We start from the raw sequence: 25,759 nt of genomic DNA, 5'->3' as shown, positions 1-25,759 counted from the left end.
ATGGACAGTCCTTGTTCCAGACAAATAAAAACACTGACCACAATCACGCTTTGCTACCTGCAACCCCTTCAGAGATCTGTCCCTTGAGATTTCCCACCTGTACAGACAGCTCTTTCGCCCTCGGTATGACTTGCAGAGCTGCTGCTCATTGGTCCTACAAGAGATCCCGATGATGCCACAGGTGAGAACCATTTGTACGGCTGCCCAGTTAGTGCTCTGAAGGGAAGTCTGCAGCTTGGGACGCTGTTAAGGATAAAGATACGGGGGGAAGAGGGGAGACATGAAAATTTTCACTACTCAACAGCTTGCTCCTTATGACTGGCAGTGGAAAGAAGAGCTATCTAGCACATTATCTTAGCTTCATATAGATAACATATTTATTGAAAATCTGCTTCACCAACAATGGCGAAATCATGACCAAAAATTACAAAACATCATGGTAGTTGGCTTTATAAAAATAAACTGCAGGAGTATGTCTCACGGATTTGTACTGCTCTCTCTCGCGCCCCCCTCCTTCAATGGCGTACGTTATACTCTTCAGCGTAATAACCTTCTAGAAAATTGCATTCCGTCCAAAAAAATGCACTTGTTTTCCTTAGCAGAGGTCCTTAAAGTGACTTTTCCCCCCGCCCTCCCCAACAATAAATATAGAAAATAGCCTCTAAAGAAATAAATTTTAGTTTGGTCAGCTTAAAAAAAAAGGTCCATTTTCCCCCTCTTGGGACATGTAGTGACTAAGCAGCCATTTAAACAGGACTCGAGTCTTTGGTGGCTTCGGCTGCTTAAAGCTGCAGTTTTATGTACAGACGATCAACTGAGGTTCTTTTTTCTCTCCAGACCAGAGACTATGAGATGATGTCAGGTGCGAATCACCAGTACGATCAGCGCCGCATTCGCTGCGCCTTCCCCGGGAGCGAGCGATCACCCAAGAAAGCAACCGGCAAAAGGAGATCATCTTTGGCAAGCGAGAGCTTTCAAACAGAAGGCGTCTTTGGTGGATGAACCTGTTGCATAAGCTGCGGTCGCTTCACTCGCGGTTTCCGTCTCTTTGGCCTGCTCTTCGCTTTGTTGATCTGCACCACAAAGAACGCCAGAACCACCATGGCACCAAGAAAAGCAAAGACTGGAATAGTCTGTCCTACGTCCTGGTTGTACCGGCCAGGCATTATACCTGGAAAGGCAAAGAGGTTTGGAAGCGACTACTGACCGCGTGAGCGACGACGCCTTTGCAGTGTTAACGCTATCTACCAAAACGATCCGACGGTAATTCTTGTTCAAAGCCAAACCAGCTATTAATCAGATTACATTTCAGACAGGAAGATTAACAACTGCAGACCGATTAACGAAAATAAGACAGGATGCTAACGTTACAGAAAAGCACTGGCATTTCCACCTTGACCTATTTAGGCACACGAAAGTATCACCCAGAATTCCCCTGCAACGACCACCTTCTGCTCTGCATTAGAAGAGAGATGCAAATGCTAAACCATAATTTGACCACTAAGTAATTTCTATAAATCACACCAAATCCTGACGCCATGAGGAAAGTGATTTCGTGCTTCCTCCAGAGGCCGTGCACACACACGGATCAGCTGTAGAACCAAACCCTTCCTTTTTACAGGCTGCTTTTGGTCTGGCAGCTCAGCCTGGGAAAACAGCATATGAGGCTTTCAAACCACTTCCAGCTGGGCCTGCAGTGCCACGCTTGTACAGGAGGGCAGCCCGCCATTAGCCTGAAAGCTGTTTCAAGTGCTCTGCATCGTTCGTTAGTGTAACACCTTGCCCAAAGCACCATTCACACCAACTCTTCTGGACGCTGCTTTTGCGCACTCACACAAGGGATTTTAATTAGCAGGAGGTATGTAGCCACAGCTCCCAAGGACAGGGACTGCTGCTGACACCCGTCGGTCCCAACAGCACCAAAACAAACCTCCTCTACCCAAAAATCACCTGCCAAGATCTTCCTCCCAGTACGTCACGCATGCTTTCTTCTGAATAAACTATTCATATGCAAAAATATTTCTCTCAGGCTTCATCAGTCAGCCTTTTACAACACAGCCAAACTATTATTTGCGCGTTTTTCACAACCGAAAATAAACACGTGGCCTCTCTTCTGGCTGCACCATGTTTGTTTTTTTTTCCCAAAGCTTATACAAAAAGCAAAGCAAAACAGCGACTTTCAAACTTTTCAATATTTACCTCCAGGAATGTCCCATGCTCCACTTTCTCCAGGGGACAATGGTCTCACCTGGGGTCGGTTCTGTCGAAAACTGGGCAGAGCCACTTTATCAAGGTCAATTGACAGTAACTTTTGATGTTTCCAAAGGTTGCTAGAAGAAATTTAAAAGACAGAGGTGTCTGCCCACTTACTTCAGTAAAGCAAGTAATTTCGTAGAAACCTCCAGAGAAAGTGACACCTGGAACCTACAAATAACTCACTAGTTTGGACCCAAATGATAATTTGATCCGATCCACTCTTTAGGTTCTGCAGTTTGCAGGCCTCCAAAGTTAACAGACGCCACAGGGATACACTTAGATTGGCAACTATTTACTAACAACTCTCTCTCTTGCACACAGACTACCTGAAGTCCCCATTAGCAGCTCAGCAGACAAGTATGGGCTATATGCTGATGCATTTTCCTCAAATGACTTGACAAATGATACAGCAGAAGGCAGAGTTAGGTGAGCTGTCCAAGAAGCTGCTTCAGAAAACTATTTCAAAGGCATGCAGTGACGATGGATTTAAGCCAGACCATTCACTCTAAGTTGGGATCACTCAATCACAACAGTGAATGACTTGTGAAGCTATTTTTAAAATCCCTTAGTGTCATAGCATAGCTATAAGGTGAGTCAGAATTATTCACTGAAGAGGCATTAACCATTATTTCCTCTTTGCAATTTGCTGTTTCTCTAGGAAAGGCATTCCAGCTGTCCCTTTCAAAAGCAGATGGAACAAATAATTTTTCAGCTGAACTCAAAAGCAAGAATTCTTGTATAACCATAAGACAGACATATACCAACCTGGGGGCAGTTTCATTCAAAGGCTGTGGTTTGGCCCAGGACAGGTGAGGACACGCAGGAAGGGACCGGGGTTTAGGGTCTCCCAAGTGAGCCTCAAGCACCTTCGAGTATCGATGTAAATGGTTACCTGCAACTCACGGCAGAGACAGATTGGGTTACCAAAAGACTGGTAGGATAAGAGCTGTCACCAAACTAACCTTACTGACATATAACTCAAGGGGTCTGCCTGAGTCTCCCTAAATCCCACCCTGACGCTCCCTCAGTTGTGGGCTCTGCTTGGTAATTAAGGCTCTCACCTTCCATCCGCTCGGGGAGAGAGTAGCCTGCTCCCGACGGCGGTCGCTGCCTGTTTTCGGAATGGCTGAGGCTCGGCGGCGTCACCCCGTACGAAGTGTACTGCAGGAGGGAATCCAGGAGCCAAAAGCAATCTGTGGATTTCATAGCCCCAAGCCCCAAAGTAAGATATGCATTATGCCACACTGAAAACAGCTTATCTTTCTGTTAAGAAGGCTGTAACGACATTTGGAAGTACAATCAGGTTTTCTGGCTCTTGTTTTTTTTTCCTTCTGGAGTTCTAGGCCCAATTTCAGCAAGATGCGACTTTCAACACACACTCCACATCTCCCCTCCCAACACACAAACACAAAAATAATCTGTTCAGTCTTAAAATATCTTCTCTTGTGTACCAAATCAGGTTTGTTTGGGAAGTGGGACATAAAACGAGTCTCAAATATAGGAATTCCAGATTTTGCAAGGCCATCCAAGTCCCTGCAAAAATTATGAGGTTTTTTGGCATGGAAACACGGGAAGCTCAGAGCTTCTGATATCATTTTTAAGAGGGAAATGGAGAACCAACTATTTTTTTGAAAGGACAAAATAAATACCTTGCAAAGAAAAGTAAGAATTTTCAGTGGAAAGTTATGTCTCATTTGCTTTCCCAAGCTTAAAAAAATAAACAAACAAACAAAGGGGAAAGGTTCTGGCTACATCGCAGCTAAAGCAAAGGCAGTACCTACAGGAGCTGTGGTACAGACCAGGCCGGGAATCAATGCCTCAATACAGCTGATTGTAGTTTTCCTTTGCACTTCAACAGCACATGAGCTCTCGTTTTATTCTCTCCCGCATTACTACTACCTTAATCCAGAGCTACCCCTAACGAACAAGCAGTCCAGCTAGTTAACATCACAATTCTCTAAAACTTCCATCTGCAGGAGTAGGACAACGACTCATCAACTATTTCCACCACACAGGAAACTATTTTTCTCAGAACTTCTCCCCCCAGGAACAGCTGGCTGGGAATGGGAATTAATCTTCATAATCCTGGTGTTCCTTAAATCCTCACCTTTGATTTTTAAAGAGGTCAATCAGATTTTAGGGATTTATATTCACAAATGTTAGGAATTTACCTCAGTTAAAGCCACCGATATCCCTGCAGGAGACATAGCTCATGGTTCACAACTTAAAAGCTAATTTTAAAGGATTTCTTTAGAGCCTTCCACTTTTTCTTGCTTCACGGGTCACACTGAATTTAACAGCATTAGGGAGGTCACAAAGCGTTGTTTTCTATTACTTAATTTAAAGCTATGTATCTTCACTTACGCTACGTGCTTCCAATAACCTACAGCAAGCACATAAGGCACCGATATGTTGGTGTTACGGCAACTCAGTGGAAGCCTCCCAAAGATAAGCAGAAACCCAAGAACTCTCAAAGAAAAAGAAAATGTTTTGGGGAGAAAGAAATGAGCTACAGATGTAGAGCCCCCTTAGGCAGTAAGTTCCTTTAAGCTTAAATAAACTAGGCTAGGGATAGATTATATAACCCAATATTTTAAAATGTCGGTGACAAAAGCTTAAAAAATTATAAATGTACTTTTCATCACAAAAGAAAAATTCAGGTTGAAAATCACAGTCAGTAGAAATGCAGCAAAAGACCTCACATATTGGATTATCTTCAGCCTCTCGAGCCACAGATCTACCAGCTTGTGCTTTACATGTCAGGAGAAACGCAATCAATCTCTTAAAAATTGTAAAAGTCAGAACAAAGTGCTAGAAAAAGGCTTTATAAGGACCAACCACACAGAGAGAATGGCTTCTCTGGGAGTCACAGAAACCACACGCACACACAGCTCACACACTCGCTACCTAGAGTTGCAAGCAAACGCTTTGAAAACCCAAACAGAAATTCCTGCTTTCTGACACAATTACACCAGCTGGTTTGTGTCAAAGTAGAATAACTTGAAAATAGTAACGTACAACTGAAACGTTGAACATTACCATATAACCTCACAGGAAACACTGCAAAGGGAACAAGGCACGCTGATGACCAAACTCAAAAGATAAAATCTACTGTATGATGTAAACATTCTGAAAATGCAACTGGGGAAAAAGTGAAGGGATCCCCTAATGGCCTCTTCACAACTTCAAATCGAGCATGTGTAACCGTTAGTGCTTTCTGGAAACAAAATCACCCCAAAGAAGCAAAAAACCCCACCAACCAACGCCCTCCCCTGCAACAAACCCATGCCAAAACCAGCCCCCAAAGCCCGTGCAATGGAAAAACAGGCAAGGGGCCTGGGGGCAGGGTGGGGGGAAATACTCCCATCTATCAAAGGGCTATTTAATGTGGGGTGCTCTTTTGTTGTAACTGCAGCTTACAGCATTTCCAGTAGAGCCCTGCAGACCTGAGATCAATCCCCAGTTAGGAATATTTAGAGATTCCCTAGAAAACAGCTACTTCTGATGGGAGCTGTAAAACCCCACTGGACAGTTGTCAGCTTAAGACAATAATTCTTCCTGCGTGTCAAAGCTTACACACCTTTCTGTCGATGGCTGTCATCCAAGCAATTAGAGTCACCGTACAAAACAATTCTGCCACCGCCATCGGAAGGAACTTGGTAAAGTCCCAAAATAGGGACATTTTCAATTACTGCAGTCTCCTGTTTTAAAACTTCAAGACCTAAAGCAAAGCACAAATAAATTTCATAGCCTGCAAAGCATCAACATCCATTTGCCTACAAGTCAACACGGCCTACACTGCAAACTTACAAATGTAGCTATGCCACTCTTCATGTAACACACTTATGCAAAATGTTTTCAAAAACTTCATGATGTTATGATAAAACCGAAACTGCTCCAAGACCCTGATTGTGAAGCTTCCTATTGTACTAATGTTTTTCTTTGTTTGGTGGAGAAGCAGAAAAAGATCTCACAACCTGGATTATCTTCAACATTCTTGAACAAAAAATCCGAATATTTTCAGCAATAGGTTTAAAATCAAAACAATCTGCCTCACAAATTACTTTATGTTGTTTTAGTCCTTCTGCAGAATACTGCAGTACACAGTAACTTAAAAATCAGCCACCGCAATGCACACTGCTCTTCGTCAACTGACTTTGCTGCCATGCCTACCTATTCCTACAAGAAAATTGACTATGGAACTAAGAAAAGCGAATAGAGACATTCCATGAAATACAACATCTGTCTCTGTAAGCAGCAGCTGCAAGACAAAGGCTTTGATTGAACTCGTCTAAAGCAGCCGTTCAGAGGAAGCCCATTTTAAAGACTGCTGGGCTTGCATCTCTCGGCAACTCTGCAGTTACTGGTTACCCTTGCGCTTTCCCTGTTCAGCTTTCAATTCAGGAACAAAGAAAAGTATTGTTTAGTATGGATACCTAAGCCAAAAAGGAAAAAAACCCACCAAACTCACGTAAGTTTTTCCACATTCCCCCTCTGCTTTAACTTTCAGCAAATTTTACTTCCCCCTCACGGCAGCTGCTCTTTGAACTGGCAGGTAGAGACAGGTTTCATTCCATGCAGCCCTGCCACGGTTCAGAGATCTGCTTCTCAGCCTTTTCTGAACCACTTGTACCAATATCATAAAGAGCAATTTTTGAAGGCGTACCATTTAAAAGCCTGCCTCCAAAAGCGCTGTAAGTATGTGAGTAATAAGCTGGCAACCTAAAAGGCATGTTTGCGAGATATTTACTATTATAACTGAGATAACTGATAAACAGAAAAGATGAAAAAAGCAAGCACAGAAACCTTCCCAGCATGAATGGGTACATGCAGCAAAACCCAGAGGACACCTGGCTATAAACCTGCCATTTGTATCTTATAAATCCATCGAATCATTTTGTCTCCTGTGAACTGAAAGCTCTAATAAGCAGCAGGAGAGAAAACACCCCAGTTCATGAAGGAACTAAAACGAAGCCTGTAGAAAGCTGTTTTTAGGTTAAAGGTTTCCCCCCTTTAACACCCATTTCAAAAAAACAAAATAAGACAAACTTCAAATTCAGTATTTAGTCTTCTTTACTTTAGACACTGCCTGTAGATAGCAGAAGCAAAACACAGAGCTCTTTTGTGTCATAACTGCAATGAAAAGGATTCAACATAGAAAGCACGTCTAGCAGGCTACTTGTCACATTGACTCTCTCTCACGCTCCGCCCCACACAGATATGTTTACACACAGCAAACACAATAAGACTGCGTATATACACTTGGATATTGCTGTACTATATACAAATTGTAGAGTCATATTGCAGCTGCCTATCAGGCATCCAACTACATGTTCTACACAAAGTGAAAAAAGCCTTACCCTGTCAATGCATTTTTCACTCCGTTGTTTTTATGCCTTTAGACTTTGTAACTTTGCTTGTGCATCGACTCCAAAGCTCTACTTAAAAGACAGAAAAAAGACAAGGGAGCGCATACCTTGATCCTTAAAGGTCTGTGCAATGACAATGCCATCTTCTGGAAACTTTGCAATACTGCATCCTGATGCATAATTCACTGAAAGATACCACAAAATCCCAGTTTAGACTAAAAATGAGACTCCTTCCCTTCCCACCATATTTCAGTGAGCTGTTAAAACAAGCACAGAAGAAAACACTGCCAGGAACATTGCTCTGAATTTGCGTATTTTGACCAATATGTGTATTCACAGAGAAGGCATTTCTAAGAACAGCTTTTGCAGGTTCATCTTCACATACTGCTTTCAAATCTTCCCATTTAGGAGGGTGACATTATCTTTTTTAAACTGAAAAGCTTAATCAAATGTCATGAGAAACGTAGTATTTCACACTAACATTCATTATTTATACTATAGAGAACCTGTCTCCTTCAATCAGCGCTGGTGAGCATAGAGAGACCTCAGCACTGGAGCCTTCTCTTTTCACATACACTTTCCAAATGAACCGTTCAGAAGATAGAGATTTGGAAACAAAGCATGAAAATGTCAAGTGACTTGGTCAAAACAAAAGAAAGGCTGGCTAGACCTAGAAAGTCTGAAAACAGTAAGGTCACTGGCCTGTGGCCTAACCACAAAGACTGAACTTGAAACCAATCACATACTCATTTCAGGGGGAACAATTCAAAAGATTACAAGAACGGGAATTTACAAAACATCTCAGGATGTTGTGATGCATGTCTAAATTGGTGTATTCCAAGGAAAAAGTCCCTATTGATTTTCTTCCTCCAAAATTTCAAATTTCCACGTAACTGCAAAATTAAAACCACAGGTTTCATCTTAGCAACTAATATTTATAGTCCAGACAAATACAGACACAACCCAACAACACTCTTCAAAGTATCAGCACCTGGAACGCAAGCCAAAACTGAGGACACCCATTATCTGGTCTGAAAATTTTTCACATACAGTCTACGAAGGAAGTACCCATTCAAGCATGCTTATGAGACTCTCTTCACTGAATTTGAGTGGTTCCCTTGACTTTCGCTCAATCCCTTTCTCACAGAAAACTATTCTCCAAACACCACTCTGTAGCCTGAGTAGGCAATGGACTCCAGTACTCACTTTCATGATTTGCCATGGTAAAATCGCCTTCATACAGCCCATCACTAAAGGCCATATTCCAGACAGAAAGCAGATCATTGAGAGCTGGTATATTAGCACCTCCAGTATCAGGCATCCACCACTGTCTGTAAAAATTACAGCATAACACAGTTTATTAGTATACAGAATACACTCCTAGAGTTTGCATAATGAAAAGTCAGGTGTCTTCCCACATACAGACGTTTTCAAAGTCACTTAAATAATGAACTACATCTCAAAGCCTTATTTAACTTCAGGGGCACCTGAGCAGCAGTCTCACTGACACCAATGCTTTTGAGCAAAAGTTAAGTCATACTAATGTAAAGTTCTCAGTGCGTTCCAGTTCCACGGAAGACTTTAATTTGCTAGAAAGAAATTCAGTCTTACGCTTTTTGTTTGGCTAAGATGAGGCAAAACCGACGGTCACATCATTTGCTTCTTTTTCTAACGAAGCAAAACATTACTTGCTCACAAACTGCAGAACAGATCTTTCTAGCTCAACGGTAACACAAAACAGGCTGACAGCTACAATAATTACAAGGGTTTTTTTCACCACTGGTGATATTAGCGTATTTTCCCTTTATTCGATACACTGGAACAATTTCAATAATGGGTGTGCAACCTGGCGATTCTGTTTGCATCTCATGTTTTTTTTCTATTCTGCTCTCCGGAAGTGAAAATACAGTCATTTTTCTTTGTTTGTCAGTCTCTCATTTCTTACTTCTTTTCATTGTAAATGTTTTTCTGGGCTTTTCAAGAAGATTACATTACCAAGGGGGCCTTTGCAATCATGATAAAATAGGTAGCTATTCTCCTTAAGCTGCAGCTTAACATTAGTTTTGCTCTTCAGGTAGTCCCTTCTTACAGGTAGCACGCAAGCGCTTAAGTACAGCCTCTCACATTTGGGTTTTTTAGGGTAATGTGCATAAAATGTCAGTTCTATGTCATTTTATTTCCCAAAGAACTGACACAAATCAGTACCTTGTGTTTTCATCATAAAACTTGACTTTTCTCATCACGGATGTGTTGTACCAGTCACTAAACACTATAAGTGAAAGTCCGTTATCAACATCCCTCCTCAGCTTGGTGATCTCTTCGGGAAAATACTCTTCCTCACTGTCCACCATCAGTAAAGTCCCTGTGTGCAAAAGCAAAGACAAGAGTTCACCGGGCTGTTCACTCTAATGTTATCACTATTCACGCAACCCATGCAAAAGTCAACACAAGCGCCCATTTCGTACAATATCTGGTCCATGTGCCCTGGTCTGGCAGCTCACCTAAAGAAGTCACATTTAATGATGGGAAATATAAGACAATTCAGTTTACAAATGTAGCCAAAATTAGTTTGGCAGCACAGTATGCCTTTTAAGGGTGTTACTTGACTCGTGCTTGTGTGGTCTCATGAACTGAATGCCCGCATACATCAGGTGAGTATTTTGCAGTTTGCTCTCACCCAAATGCTCCATAAACCGAGCCAAACGGTGGCAGAAGAGGACAATCAGGAGATTCACTGCTGATCCAAACTAAAGTGCTACTGTAGATGCACACTAGTCAGAAGGTTTTTCACTGCTTCAACTCTAAAAGGTACTCGGCTCACTTCTGCAGATTTGTAGTCAGGTAAACAATTATTCTGAGACTTGGTTTGATTCAGACCTTGAAAACTACAGCTGCATTTTAGTAGACCTGACTAAAGTGCCACTGCCACTTTCATATAACCCTCTCCCACTCCTGTGAAAAAGGAAGCACAACCTTCTCTGCATCACTGAAAAACACAACCAGAAAAATATACTTTTATTCCCTGAAAATATGTTTATGCTTTTACATTGCTTCTAAATATCTAGTCATTTTGTTTCTTCACTTCCTGACTGCCCAGAGAAGTGGTGGAATTTCCATCCTCAGAGACAATGCAAATCTTGACAGGATGATACCCTGAGCAATCTGATCAAGCACTGATCTTGCCCCGTGTCTCACATCCCTTGCAACCAGGCCAATTCTACAAGTCCAGGCAGTCTGTGTTTGAAAAGCCTTCTGATAAAGATCCTGTACTAACCATGTTAATGACATGGACGACGAGACAGTGCACCCTCACCAAGTCTGCAGAAAGTACAAGCTAGGGAGAAGTGGTAGACGGACCACAGATCACAGCATTTTTTGCCACTCATTTCTTCCGGTTGAGGAAATTCTGGAAGCCCAACAAACTACTAATCAAATGAGGTACAATGTAATGACGAATCAGAGGAGAGAGAAGTCGCCTAATGCTGCTCCCTATCAACTACAAAACTAGCAGTCTCAGAAGAGAAACTGTTTTGTTACTTTTTTAAGGGGTACCATTTCTGTACCTAGTTGCACATTCACTGAACTCAAAAAGCAACAGTGAGATATTTATTGAAGAACCAAGATAAACAAAAGATTACTACTGACAACCTCTCCAGAGCTCGAAAACTGTCAGGAGAACGCACCCTCACTTTACAGTCCACTGAAGAACATCACAGCCCAAAAGAGAAGAGGGTCTTGTTGGAGCATGTCATGGTTAAATAGGGGCATACTGGAAAAGAAAACAGCACGGGCAGCTTGTTTTGTCCCCTGCCTGGCAAATCTATCAAATCTCCTTCCTGATGAACACAGAAGAAACAAGCCACATACTACTTTGCCATCACATATGGTTGAACAGAATACTTTCCCCACTCTCTTACCTATCCACAAAGATCAATGTTTTAAAATGCCACTGCAAAAAAAAAATAAACAAACACAACAGAATGGACACTTTTGATTTCAGTCTGCTATTCACATCATGCTTCATTTTGACTGTGCCAGAATCTTTTGGCAAATACAGTTCTGCCTTTGTGGGATGGCAGACAGAGGGGCTTTTAACCCACTCACAGATGGGCTTTCCCTCTCGTTTTTTTCACGATAAGGATACAAAACTGCACTAATTCTACTAAACTCCCAAGCAAGTTTCTGCAGCAACACTTTACACAACTAAATACCAGCATATACATAATAAATACACCCACTGTTGTAATATTTTTCTACTACCATGAGAATTTTTCTTTGCACCCCCGCAACATTTCTGGTCTTCCAAAAACCAGGCCATTTTAGGAAGTAGTTAACAGTATGGAGAACAAGGCAATTAACTCATGCTTACCATACTGACTTGCATCAAAACATGTAAACGGGGAACCAAGAACCTCAACAAAGTACCCCATGCTCCTTAGGTGCTGGTACATGTCCCTGAAGTTTGTGTGGATATGGTCACCATTCCTTAGGGAAAGAGAAAAGTGTTGAAGACATTTAAATCTGGCATGCAGAAATCCGATTTTAATCCTCTAATTATAGATTACTTCCTAGTTTCCTTTCTAAAAGGTCCATTTTTTTTCAAATGATAACCTGTAGTTTTCCAAGCACCATCTCCTCTTTGCAAAATTCTTCACAAATTACACTGGTGTGCTATAGAGAAGAGTTAGTTATACAGTCAAAGGAAGAGATTGAGTATGTCCCTTACAAAGCACAATTCTACCTGTTTGCATCACACCACAGAGAAGCACTGCTGCAATAAAACCAGATGCTCTTTATGGGACCTTCTCCTCGCAAGAGTCAGTAAGAGCAGTTTTAACTACTAACTGGAAGAAGCACGTGGGACCACCCGTAAATCATTGCTGAAACTGAGCAGAGAGTTCCTGTCCGTTCGCCACATCTGCATACTCCAAGCAGGTTTCCAAAAGGCTCTGTCTTGGTCACTGACCCAATTAATCCTCACTTACACATTGTTGCATGATTCTACCTATGGATGCTTTCCCTCTCCATCTATGACAACAGGCCAGCTGAGCCTCACCCTGCTTCGAAGACAGTCTCCCTCAACAAACAAGGAGTTTCTTTAGGATTCAGTCTTTCAGATTTCTCATAGTTTTTTGATAAGCAAATGCTGAAGCGGCTGATAAAGTGCTACCCCCCCGCCCCTTAACTTCCTGGGAGAAATTAGGGCAGAAAAGAAAAATGCTACACTTGGAAAGCCAAACAAAGGTCTCAGTGTCTTAAACGTGCATTTTAAAAGCTTTTCATTTCATGTGAATAGAACCATAGAGCACAAAAAAAAAATCCTGCACCAAAAGCATGCAAAGTCCAAGTGCTTTTCATGGATTTCTTAGAAAAGATAATCCCATGCCACACGGAAAAAGGCCAGAGCTCTCCGGCATTCAGTAAAGTTATCCCGTATCATTAGCACACAACCAAGAAATACCGATTTAATAGAACCTGAGATAAATACCAATCTAACGGATCATTCTTCATCCTCAAATTATCCCTGGGGAAGTATCCTGGTGGATAACGGAGATTATGATATTGATCCCAAAGGACTCGCTTACTACGAGGTGGAGTAGGAATAATCTTCACTTTTATTGGAAGCTTCACCGTTGAAGTCTGCTCTGCACCATTCTTAGACTGAAGGACAGAACAAACTACAGTGAAATCCTTTTTCCCCACAGGAACATTCACCAGTTAACTGTGGATTGTAAAAGACCAAAAAAATGGAGGCTTCAAATCTACTTTCAGTCACCAGTACCAGCTCTGGAAACAAAGAGGTGACTTTTGCCTTAAATCACCATAGTATTTTTTCTGCACTCAACAGTTTATATTTATGCTCAGAATGTAAAATACTTAAACTATGTTGCAACTGTGATTTGGTTCAATCGTTCAAATTCTTAAAAACTTCTCAGGAACAATTAAGCATGGTTCTAGAAGAAATATATTTAAGTAATCTCTTTTTCGAAACACATTCCTTAGAATTCACAATAAACAAATGAAATTCTGAAGTCGGTCTCAAAGAGAGGTTTTCTGATTCTAAAAAGCATATCCAGTGTGAGGTTAATCCTGCTCTCAAATATAAAGATCATTTTCTTCAGTTTCCTGACCCCAGTCTAACTTATGCGTCACATGACGGGACCAGAGCAACCCCTTAAAAAGAAGGTATTTGTATATCAGGAAACAGTTTTAATAATTATTAACACAGAAAAACCAAAATGCGCAGAACTTACTTCATTTTCTGCAGGGGATGATACTGTGATCATAACATGACCTTGAGCAATGCCTTCCCAAGATGCTGCTTTCTTTGCCACGGAGATGGAAATTGCCAAGTATCCAGACCAAGGCCACAATACAGGGGAATAGGAGAAAGCCACTTCGATATTATCTCCATTTTGGGGGAGATAGGGTTGCCAGTCTGGCTGTGAAATGAAGAATATAGAACATTGGTAAAACGGTATTTGCAGTCACTGATTTTTGCACACGTAGCCCTCTTCCTCTGCACAAAGACATAACAAATCTTAGCTTTTCTGAAGATTATGTCAAATTTAAAAGTGTGTACAAAGCCCAAAAGGCTGGTGTTGTGTCAGTGAATCAACCTAATTGTGACAGCCTTAATTATCCGCACTACAGGCTTTCAAGAGGCAGGACTCTCTAAGCAGCTATCTGAATAACATGCTGCCTAAGTGCACCTGTTTTAAAGTTTTGGGGTCCTGTGCAAAAATTTATTGGTAAGAACACAAAATTTCCTGTCAGTAACAAAGAAAGCTATCACTATAACAGACACAGGCAAATTACATCAGCTGTGTCTGAGTATTACCGTAAGTTAACAATGTTGGATAAGAGCTTCAATGCCCTCTAACGTAGGCTTAAATCTAAAACAGACCTCAGGATTCACACTCAAATGTTGAAACTAAGCTCATTTACACTGGCTAGAGTTTTGGGACAGGTGCCTTAGTTGACTTGTATCAATTCCCAAATGTGTTCTACATTTAAACTTACTTAAAGCTTAATAAGAAAAAATTAAAAACCTACTTAGTCAACCAACATGCTCAACATCACTGTTGTAAAAGAACAGGTTTTGCAGCAGACCTTGGTAAGTCAATACATTCAGGTCGTTTTGACCCATAGAAGAGGTGTGATTTATAATGTCAGGATTCTTTACTGAGATTGCTTATGCTCCAGACAAAAAAAAAAAAAAAAAGAGATGAGGAAAATCTATCCAGAAGATTTTAAATGCTATCAGAGAATACAAAGAAATCTCTAAGTACCTGCCCATCCAAACTGGTTTTACAAAGATAAGATGCTACACACCCCTGAAACCAGTGCATTGCTTGAAAACTTGCAGACAGCTCATGTTGACAAAGTTTACTTAATCTGGGTACGTCCTTTAAAATTAAACATTTTGCATCTCTTGCTCTCAGCAGTAAGAAATCTGATTTCTATGAAATTCATAGCTAAAAGAGTCTTTTCTGGGAAGCTTTTAGCAACATTAACAGTCAGGACTTGGAACAATGTTAAGTCTTACCTTGTCTACAATTCTCCCAGTGACTCCCATACCATTAAGGATAGTAACATTAACAATGGTTGGCATCCCTCCATAATATATGGGCTGAGAACAATAGGGCCACATGTAGGGACATTCCGTCAAGTCAATATAGCTTGGACTCAAACTACAGCAGGATGAAGGAGGTAAAATTAAAAAAAAATCAATAAACAGAACAAGAACATGCCACTACACATAACTATGAGAAAATTACAGATAAAACATGCCACTCACAGTTACTCTATCAAGCTCTCACTTCGCTTCCCAAATTTGCCCCAAAATCTTCTTCCCTCCCCCTCTAATTTTTTTTTCTTTTACATTTTAAGTTTTGTGGAAAGATTTTCACACACACAAAAAAAAGAAACTTTTCAGCACAGTGAGAATGTTCTTATTCTGGAACTTTAAAATTTATGTGCAAATGGACCACTTTTACATTGTGTTCTAGGTTACATTATTCATAACACCTGAGGCTAGAAGAGAAAGTAAATTTAGCTCTCATGGACACTTCATCCCCTACACTGCTCTAACTCAGGCAGAAAATACTTTGACTTTTCACCCCTTCTCTTGTCAAAAGTCATGTTTCAGGATTACGTAAGATCTGTGAAAGTTCTCTTCGTTGCATAAGCACAGATTGCTCAACTGAGATACACGTGCATCACCTGCTCTCTTAAAATAGCGTATCGTTGATTAATTAAGGATTAAAATTAACCTGGCCTGTGGTTTATAGCTGTTGAGGATCTGATAAGCTCTCAGAAGATCCAACTTGCCATGTCCTTGTTCAAACATGTTGACTCCAGGAAGTCTACGTGCTGACGCAATAAGTGCCTGCTTCATACTTGCCGGATTCACCATTTCACGCTTCTGAACCGTGCTGAAATAGGAAACAATAGATCACATTAGGTGGCCTTTACTCTAGTTTCTAGATAGTTTTGTTTACCATTGTGCCTTCACAGTCATTTGATTTAAAGAAAATGCAGTCAAAAATCAGTTTGCTGTGAGTAACATCTTCTGTTCATATTTGTCTATTAATACCTGATATCCCACTGGAACAGCTGAAGAAGAACGACAAGTTTCTGACACTTTTTTCTTAAAAACTAATATTACATGAATTTTTCTCCATACAACGTGCTCCAAGACCAGCAGTCATTACAATCAGGGCAGTATCTTTATGTGCTAAATAAAATATTCTGAAAATCAAAGCCTCTGTAACTGGAAAATTGCTGGTATCTTCTGCAACATGACTCTTCCGGGTGGGAAAAAAGGAAAACACACCATTTTATGGAGGAAATACGATGACGACTTTGAATTTTTGGCGTGTTTCTCAAAGGTTTGTCTCATCCTTACATAGTAGCAATGACAAACACAAAGTACAGCCTTCTAACTCCCACCTTCCTTCAAGTTCTTCAGAATGCAACAGATGACTTACGCAACCAGATAATAGCCATAAAACCTTAAATCCTATAAAATTTACAAGTACTTAGGTAATTATCTGCTACAGGTGCTTACTTTGAGCAGCTGCTCTTCTAGAACACAACTGACAGAAATTCAGCAATTCAAAATGATTAAAAAATGTGACAAAATTGCTTCGTAGTACTGTTCTCCCTAATTATATTTTCAAAGACGTAACTATTATTCAAAACAGTTCACAAGTTTTTCCCAGGAAACTTACAGCTAGTCAGACAAGGTAATGTCTCAGGCAGAGTAACTGTGATTTTATCCTCCAAGCTTGTTTTTCTACATCTAAACACAATTTAGTTTTATTTGGTGGGTTCCTTTACAGGGCCTTTTATGAGCCTCCTGCATCAGTATCCTTTTAGAGATTCTTATCTAACACATACCTCACTAACAACGTAACAGCTCCTGCCACCACAGGAGATGCTACACTTGTCCCAGAGAGCGAGCGGCATCCACCTTTCATACCAGAACCTCTCACTCCAGAGCCATAAGTAACAATATCAGGCTTCACTCTACCGTAACCTCCAGGCAGCTCCTGTGAAAGAAAACAGATGGATTATTGCCCTAATATGTAATCAACACTGGTTGCTTCCTTTGTGCATTTAAATTAACTGCAGGTCATTCAGAAGTAAAATTATCAACTAAACTAGTCGAGGTTCAGGATCACGGAATAGCAAGTAACACCTAAAGAAGGACTCAAGCCGTTTATGACAAGTTCTCAATATTTCAACGTTAACATCACTGCCGATTAGTATCTATGCTAAGCATGAAACCACTGACAAAATGATAACCACACTGCTACCTGCCTAATGAATGAGACGCAGAACAAACAAAAGCATAGAATAGTCCCCTTAATCAAGATCACAATGCAACCTCATCTGAAATCATGTGTGCAGTACCTGTCACCTCAGTTCAACAGGCAAATAAATGCAATGTTACATGTAGCATCTGGAAATCCTAGGATTTTTAAACAAATGGAAGGACAAGAGCAGGCCCTTCACTTCTGCGGATTTAACCACACAGGCAAGTCCTCAACGTAAGTCAAAAGGTACTGGACATTTTACAAATACATCAAGAATGTCAATAGTGGTCAAGATTAATGATGAGAAACCCTGCAAAGAACATTAAGCTTCTTGCCTAAAGACTTACAATCTCTAACTATTCTATCTTTGATGAAATGTACTATCACTGGTTACTCCAACGCATACCATCTGCATGGGATTATCCCTTCAAAAAAGACTCCCTTTCCGAGGCTCTTATTTTGGCTGCAGATGTGGCTGGCCACAGTCAAAGTATCTTACCCAGGTGGTCATTCCCCTAGATGAAAAGCGAGCTATGTTATCTTCAAAGTCAATGCCACCTACTCCAATCACATCCATCTGGTCGGCAGGGTTATTGAGAGTCCTAGAACAAGTTGGGAGATAGGAAGACCAAAAAAACAAAAAACAAGACACAGTCATAAGTTTATCTTGATAATGGACATGCTGCCATGAGATTTTTGTCAGACACTCTTTGTAACCTCCACAGAAACAAATTTTGGTCCTACCCGATACAGTTATACTTGCCAGTGAGAGCAACTTTTCAGGCAGTTAGTAACTCAGTAACTACCAAACCATGTATGTTGAAGACAAAACAAAATCTATTTTTAGGCATTTATTTTAGAAATATACCACAAATCATTCTGGCTTGATCCCTTCTATATTCCTTAAGCCCAGGATCAGTAGCCAAAGATGTCTGCTCACACTAACAGGGAAATGTCAGCTGGAAGTACTGCCATTCTTCTTTTACTGACTTTCCACTGTTTCAATGAAAAATATTTAGCTAAGTACTTCACAAATTGCTGTACTACTACAGCAAGAGATAAAGACAGTGGAAACAAGCAGTTTAACTTGCGTCACTTTCTATAAACAGATTACAGCAAAAAAGAGGGAAAACTTCCTGACCAAGCACAACTACTTCCAAAAACATATAATAACAACATACATGCTTTTCTTTGAAGTGGTCATTGAAACCTACCCATACAAAGGGCCATCATTGCCAATAGCAGAGACCATGATGACGTTGTTAGCCGTCAGTTCCCATACCTACAAAAAAAATGTTTGCAATAAGGCTCTGCCACAAAAAAGAGGTTTTTCTAACACATGTACACTCCATGGGGCCTGACATAAGCGAACGATTGTTCCAACCCCTCTTTCTTACTGAGACTTATAAAACACATCTCACTGGTATATTCATTATTAAGCTCCAGACTTTCTCGAGATTATGTGAACAATAACCCAGTCTGGACAGCAACACTGCTGATGAGGTTACACCAAAGGAAAAACTCCTGCCCATAACAAAGCACTCCAGATGCCAAAGTCAAGTTACTCTGAATCCCCTCCAGTAATACTCTGGGGAGAGTAGGGAAGTCACTGCCAAACTAAATTTCAGTGCAGGTTATCATAAAAAAAAGGAAGAATTTCTACGCCTCAAATCCCTTAATCATCCTTTACAAAGAAAGATTTTATCCTTTTTTAAAATATAAATTAATTGACTTAATACTTTTGAAGGACAGATCAATAATGCAGGGAACCATGACATTTAAAAAGACAAAAACCTAATTCCATCTCATCCTGAAACAAATCTCTTATCACACAGCTGAATCAACTACCTGTACTTTTTACCTATTTGTTCTTAAACAATTTGCTGCTAAATTCATGCTATATGTATTTTTACCATGAAATAAATTAACCATGCAGCGATTTAAAAAAAAGGCAAGGGTGGATTTCAGTTAAGCTTCTTCCATTAAGGGCCCCCTTAGTTGCCTGCTTGGGAGTCACACTTCCTAGCAGTACATACAGCATTTTGTAACAGGGCATGCTTCCATAGCTCTGTAAATATTTGGGTTGTGTTTGGTTTTTTAAAATCCATTCCTTAAATATATTCCTAAAAGCCTGTACACTGTACAAAATTTCTCTCACACAAACGAAACTCCACAGGAACTGTCAGCAGCACCAGAACTTGTCAGCAGCTGTGGCAAACAAGTAGCTCTGCCAGTCCAGCATTTGTGAGGGATATAAACACCATGACCACTTTATTTCCTCGTACTAACCTTGTCAACAAATGGATGATCCATGAAGTCTGGACCACCAATACTTAGATTCAATACATCTATCTTCTTTAAAATTGCATAATTAAAGGCATCCAGAAACCAAGATGTGTATGAGACCTGTGTAAGAAAGAGGGGGGGAAAAGCCATCATTGGAAAACCCAGTGGTTCCATGACAGTATGGACTTCAGACAGAGAGGAGAAACACCACCAAAATAAAGCACAAAAGTGACAATAGTTCCTAGTATTGCTAGTGCTCAGTACATTTGAGTGACTGCTCCAACACTATACAGATCAGACTTCCACACATTATTTCTGAAAAATATACCAGATTTGGAAACTGTAAGACATGTTGTATTAAGTCTCTTTCAAATAGAAATATGTATCCTTCTCACTTACCAAAGAAAATATGTCAACATTTACAAGTACAAAGGAAAGGATTAATACAGCATTAATCTGGAAGGGCAGAAACTGAAACACACGTAAAATAGCTACCTGGTTATTGGTGAACACTCTAAAAATGTGCAGTTCTGCATTTGGAGCAAATCCCTGGCATTCTCTCATGCTGGCTATCACACCTGCTACAAATGTCCCATGGCCTAAACCTACCACAGGGAGAAGGAAACAAGGTAAGATGTTAAAAGACAAACCATTTCATTGTCAAGGATTTGTACTATTAAACACTGTCTGTACCAAAAATCACATCAATCTAACACACTTCACAACACTGGGTTCAGTCCTAGTCGTCTTCATTCATATTTTGCTGCTGCCTTCAGTGGGGCCAAAATTTCCAGCACTGTGCAGCCAGGCTATCAGCTGATGAAACTCTGTTATACACTGTGCTGTCTACCCACTCCTGATTGCTACCAATGAGACCAAGAGCCACACAAAGCAATCATGAGAGAAAAAGGTTATTTAGGAATAATGCAAGTCACAAGGCCAATGTATTTTTACATAAACTTCTTAAAAGGTTTTTATCCCGACTCCGCAATAACCATATTTTGTTAAGGATGAAAAATGAGACAAGAAAAGACATTTTTTTTCTCTCCTCAAAAAATAATTTAGCTTTTGTTTTATGGGACCGCCTGTATTATATTTCTGTGCTCCAAATCTGCCTGTCCAGCAATCATCTAGGCACGGAACTAATAAAAAGTACTACCAAAAGCAGGTGCTGCAATGCAAAGAAATACTACATATGATACATGTGTGCAAAGACTGAGCAAGATATGCATATACCTTGAACTCTAAAGGGATTAATTGCCAACTGACTCGCTGACCCAGACCCTATGAAGTTAATAATCTGTGAAAGCATACGGTCAGGGCAAGTTAGGGTTGACATATGAAAAAGGAACACAAACATACTGCAGAAAATAAAAAGTTCTTTGGAATGTTGATGGGCACGAGCCAGCACAGTGTTTGTTGATGAAAACTATATAGATTAGAAAAAGCTTACAAGAGGCTGCCAAAACTCTGATCAGTTTAGGACTGCACAGTAAAGAAGGAAAATGCTCTCTCTTAAGTATGGGAATATGTATGCACTGTGAAACAGCAGAACACATAAAAAGGAATAGGAAAGAAACAGTTTTGTGGGGTTTGCTCTCACCTCCACCTACTTTGACCATGTCCTTATGCCTGAATAACGTCTTCTTGCCCTGACATTTTTCAAAACTACGATGAAACATCACATATGATTCAAAGGAGACTTATGCAACACCCTCCTGGAACCTTAATACTCTTTGTAGAATTTGGTATGAGTACAAAGTGCTTGGGACACTGCAAAATTAAGCTTAAAATCACAAGATACACACTTTCAACAGATGTTAGCACCACAGTAGCAACAGCAGTTTTACAACAGAGAACAGAATACACCAGTGTCAGGAACAGCTGGACAACTGTGCACAGTAGCTTACCATCATCCAAGGTTCTCTCGTTAGTCCAGTTTGTTCTCTCCTTTACATTTTTGAAATGTGGATGTTTCTCACTCAGACCAGTGTCAAACACCGCTACTCTTACACCAGCACCTGTAATAGAAAAGCATTGCTTTTTCTGATGCAGCTTCACACAAAATCTATTCTATCAAGCTACAGATAACTTTTATGCTTAACCTAGCATGCAATTTACAAGCTCCGTAAGTTACAGCTTTTAAAGAAAACTCATATTCCAACTCAGAAATTCAACCACAGATCATAAACATGACCAATTTCTCTTAAGTACAGTACACACACACACACACAGAGCACTCCATAACTATACAATGCATCTCAAAACAAAGTATTTCTCAATCTTTCAGGAACTGGCACCCAATAAGAGATTAACACATAGGAGCCAATTAGCCTTTCCTTACACTTCACTTGTTTTTTCAAAGAAGGTAACTGTTCTAAGCCAACAGACAAAAGCATACCTGTGTAACCCATCTGCCAGAGGACGTCTGCCTGCAGGGTCTGAGCAACTTGGCGTGGGATAGCTCTCAGCAAGCGCCTGCTTGAGTGTCGACCTGTTGCATGCCAGAAGCCAGAACCTAAAGAAAGACTTGCTCTTCTCAAGGGACGAGATGACTGCCATTTTTGAGTCCATCTGGTTTCATTGCAGTGCAACATTGGATCAGCTACACAGAATTAGGACGAAGAAGAGAAAAAACAGTATGAGGAAAAACACATAATATTAGATTTTTATGCAGATATACACATATTGTTATTAAAAAAGTTTTAGATGAGGGAGTATCCATTTTCTCTAACCAAAATCAGTAAAAGCTTCTGTTTTATCTACTAGGGATAAAGTGGTCCATAGTCTCAGGTAACTCAGTGCTGCAAAAGAAACGTTTCTATGTTGTAGGTAGAATCGCCATGCTTTAGCAAAGGTATGAGAAGACCACGACAATTTTTTAGGCAAAAGAATAGATTTATGTAAATTAAAGAAAAACTGTAGTGTACTTTGCATTTGTGTAATGCTAAGTTGATGGCCTGAAATAAGGCTAAGAATTTTCCAAAGCAGATCTCATGCAACCACGCAGAAAATTACTTACACTCCGAATATTTGAGCGATCGGAAGACCTTCCGCTGAGGTGTTACACGCTTGATGTTTGGATGATCTTCCAGCATCAGTACTCCATCTTTCTGTTTCTCATTGATCTGAATAACTTCAAAATCACTAGGATAGTCACTGGCTGGGTTGTTGCGAGGTACAATCCTCCAGTTCTCAATATCACTACTTTTTAGTGCACTTGAAATAAATTTACTTCTAGCTTTAGCTGTGAAGTATCCATTAAAAGCCACGATATACTCTGGAACAAGAGCACAACTTATCAGAACTGTGTTTAAGCAGCCTACTCATGCATTCACATTACAAAGGTTTGAATATTTCTTTTTTTCTTTATCCAGAACAATCGCAATTTGAGGCACTTTTTTGTTGCTATTAGAAATCTGCAATTTATTTCTGCACTACATAAAGCTTTTCTTTTTTTTTTTTATCAGGAAATGTGCAAAATATGATCAAAACCTTTGAAAGGAAGGTAGAATTGTAAATATCATGAAAAGGTGGTATGATGTGGGGGAAGCAGGGGAGAGCGAGCAGATTTACTGTTACATCCAGCAGTACAAACTGCTTGGTATGTCAATTCAATATGCTTCTTGACATGTATGATTTAAAGCATCTAGCCTCTACATGGTATTGACTTTTAGTGCAAATTACTGACACCAACTACAACATAGAGAACAAAGCCAGTCCTGACAGCCCAGTCCTTGATTTGCATCAGTGATCTGTGAGTGGACCTCAGCCCCAGCGCACACCACCACATTCACCTCACTAAGTCTTTGGCTAACTATGCACAGAAGTGTCACTACTGACATCCTGCCTGAAAGCACCCAGGCACACACACAGCTTCACTGTGGGAATATTATGGGTACCCAAGGCAACAAGTGGACACAGGGTCAAGGAGTCCTACTGCTATCCTTTGTCAACTCAGCAGTGGTATCTGCCTCACTTTGCCTTTCATCTGCTCCCTTCACAGTCATCTTTGCAATTTTTCCACGCATGTATTATCACTTCCAAACTTTTTCTTGAACAAACCCACAGAGATTTCTTGCCTTTCTCACCCCTTCAAGGCCCACTTGTGGTTACACTTCATAAAAGAGCCTCAACCATACCACCAGCCAGGTTGAAACAAACAGCTACTAAACACACCAAAGTGACCAGATTTGCCCACCTGAGCCTTCACACTCCATTTTCACTTTTAACATCCTCTTTTATTTCCCCCTCTCTTCCTCCTCTTGTTCTTTGAATCTTGTCTCCCGTTAAGCCAAGAACCTTTGAAAAAATCTGTTTCTCTTTTTGAATAAAGAGAATTTAGCAGATGATACACTTCTACAGAAACTCTCTGAATGTTACAATTGCACAAACACCACAAATCAGCAACATACACTCGAACTTCACAGGGATTTTTTTTTTTACAGCTTAACTCTTTATTACCATGCTCCACGACTGTCGAAGTGAATTCCACTTTCAAAGTAAGGCGAGAACATCCAGGACATATGTGAGCCTCATGAGAGGAATTCCCTAGTCTGGTACCGAAGTGTTTTTTGCCACAGAGTAAAATAACAACCAGAACAAACCAGATGTTTGCAAACTTCATGGTCATAGAAGAAAATGGTTTCATTTCAAAAACTCCATATATTCAAATCACAATTTTCTTCTTTATAAACTAGTTCATTTTTGTTTCAGTAAACGTTGCTTTCACTGTGCCGATCAACTGGATATTCTTAAAGCTGTGTCCAAAATAAGCAGAGATTTCATGGTCTTTTGAGGTAAAGCCTTATAAACAGGCTCATTTCTTTCTACGCTTCTTCTCCATTTTGTATGAAAGGATTCGGTCACTCAGGATGTGGCAGCTGAGTCCTGTACTCCATTTCTGATGGCAAAGTTAACTCCCTAGAAGAACTGGGACAGCTGACTGCAAGCCAACCTGTAAGGCAGGGCAATATAGAAAATAATTAGATTCATATGTGTGCAAATGTATAGCCTGAAAATCACAAAAGATAGACCCGTTTGGCAGTTAGCATTAGAAATAATATATAAAAAGTTGTTCATATGTTTCACTTAGTAATTTTTCATGAATGCTCAAGTCTCTTCCTTGCTTGCCCAGAGCACATGTGGAACACTCAGGCATTAACCTAACGACAGAATAGTCAACAGTGACAACCAAACCCTACCACTCTTCGTGTAAGGGGAGAAGAGAGAACAAAACAACACGCCAGGCCCATGGCAAAGAAAAAGTAGAGTACAAAATAAAATATTAACATGATAAAAAGTGTCCACAGGCACTCAAAAAAGCATGGCAGCTTTTTTCCAGTCAGAAATGTGGCAAACAGAAATTCTGCTATGGTATACCATTTTACACAAGCAGAACCAGATTCAAACACTATGCCAAGGGCTAGTAAGGACAAGGAGGTACTACAGGAAGCAAACTTTCAGTCCCTGCAGTTGTAAGAGAAAATCAGCATGAAAGAAGTCTTTCAAATTTTCCTTCGGTGGAATGTGAGTTACTACAATGTGGGCACCTGAGAAAATAAGGGCTGGGATTACAGATGTAATAATGTGAAGTTAAAGGTAAATGTTTAAAGTGTTTTTCATATGGAGGCGAAGCTTCTTCCCTTTGTGTTTCAAGGTGCATGAAGCATTCAAGAAAAATTGCAATGCTAGTATTTTTTTTAATTCCAAACATTTAACCAGCAATTGACAGATAAAACACCATTAAGAAACAAGTGAAGAGAAACATTTTTTGGCTGGTCTGTCACACCAGGTGGAGAAGCGGAGCAGAACTATACATTGCTGTGGTGACCAGGATTGAAGAGTAGGAGCCTTATTAGGGGATTCACACTATTTAGGAGAATGATGGGCTGACCTCAGTGCACAACAGAATGAATCAAGTCTGCATGTGACAGCTGTTACTTGATTTTGATTTAATTTTATTTAGCATTCTCAAATATTTACTTCTAACAGGGATAGAATTCCCCTCTATTTCTAGCTGAC

The 25,759-nt window shown here is 40.3% G+C and overlaps 1 protein-coding gene across 1 annotated transcript; it reads right to left on the bottom strand.

Moving 5' to 3' along the window:
• Window positions 1–360: 360 nt before the first annotated feature.
• On the bottom strand, window positions 361–24,604 carry MBTPS1 (membrane bound transcription factor peptidase, site 1). The gene is made up of 22 exons (XM_068411023.1): window positions 24,200–24,604; window positions 22,758–23,015; window positions 22,137–22,340; window positions 21,646–21,756; window positions 20,231–20,340; window positions 19,739–19,855; window positions 18,664–18,731; window positions 17,949–18,051; window positions 17,031–17,182; window positions 15,902–16,063; window positions 15,175–15,319; window positions 13,880–14,068; window positions 13,114–13,286; window positions 11,995–12,110; window positions 9,831–9,987; window positions 8,832–8,956; window positions 7,733–7,810; window positions 5,837–5,977; window positions 3,318–3,449; window positions 3,022–3,148; window positions 2,200–2,330; window positions 361–1,171 (listed from the first exon to the last, which is right to left on the bottom strand). The coding sequence occupies exons 1-22, from the start codon at window positions 24,384–24,386 to the stop codon at window positions 975–977; spliced, it is 3,183 nt and encodes a 1,060-aa protein (XP_068267124.1). The 5' UTR covers window positions 24,387–24,604; the 3' UTR covers window positions 361–974.
• Window positions 24,605–25,759: the final 1,155 nt, after the last annotated feature.

Source organism: Nyctibius grandis, chromosome 12 (genome assembly GCF_013368605.1).
Source record: "Nyctibius grandis isolate bNycGra1 chromosome 12, bNycGra1.pri, whole genome shotgun sequence".
NCBI lineage: Eukaryota > Metazoa > Chordata > Aves > Nyctibiiformes > Nyctibiidae > Nyctibius > Nyctibius grandis.
Note: the sequence above shows the minus strand (reverse complement) of the source record. Positions and strands in the feature narration are given on the sequence as shown.

Excerpts from the sequence above, each read along its gene's own strand:
- MBTPS1 (XM_068411023.1), bottom strand. The coding sequence starts at position 24,386 with ATGAAACCATTTTCTTCTATGACCATGAAGTTTGCAAACATCTGGTTT. Across the intron at positions 21,757-22,136 it reads CTGGCAGATGGGTTACACAG|GTGCTGGTGTAAGAGTAGCG; the intron begins GTATGCTTTTGT and ends TTTCTATTACAG. Across the intron at positions 3,149-3,317 it reads TCTCCCCGAGCGGATGGAAG|GTAACCATTTACATCGATAC; the intron begins GTGAGAGCCTTA and ends CGTGAGTTGCAG.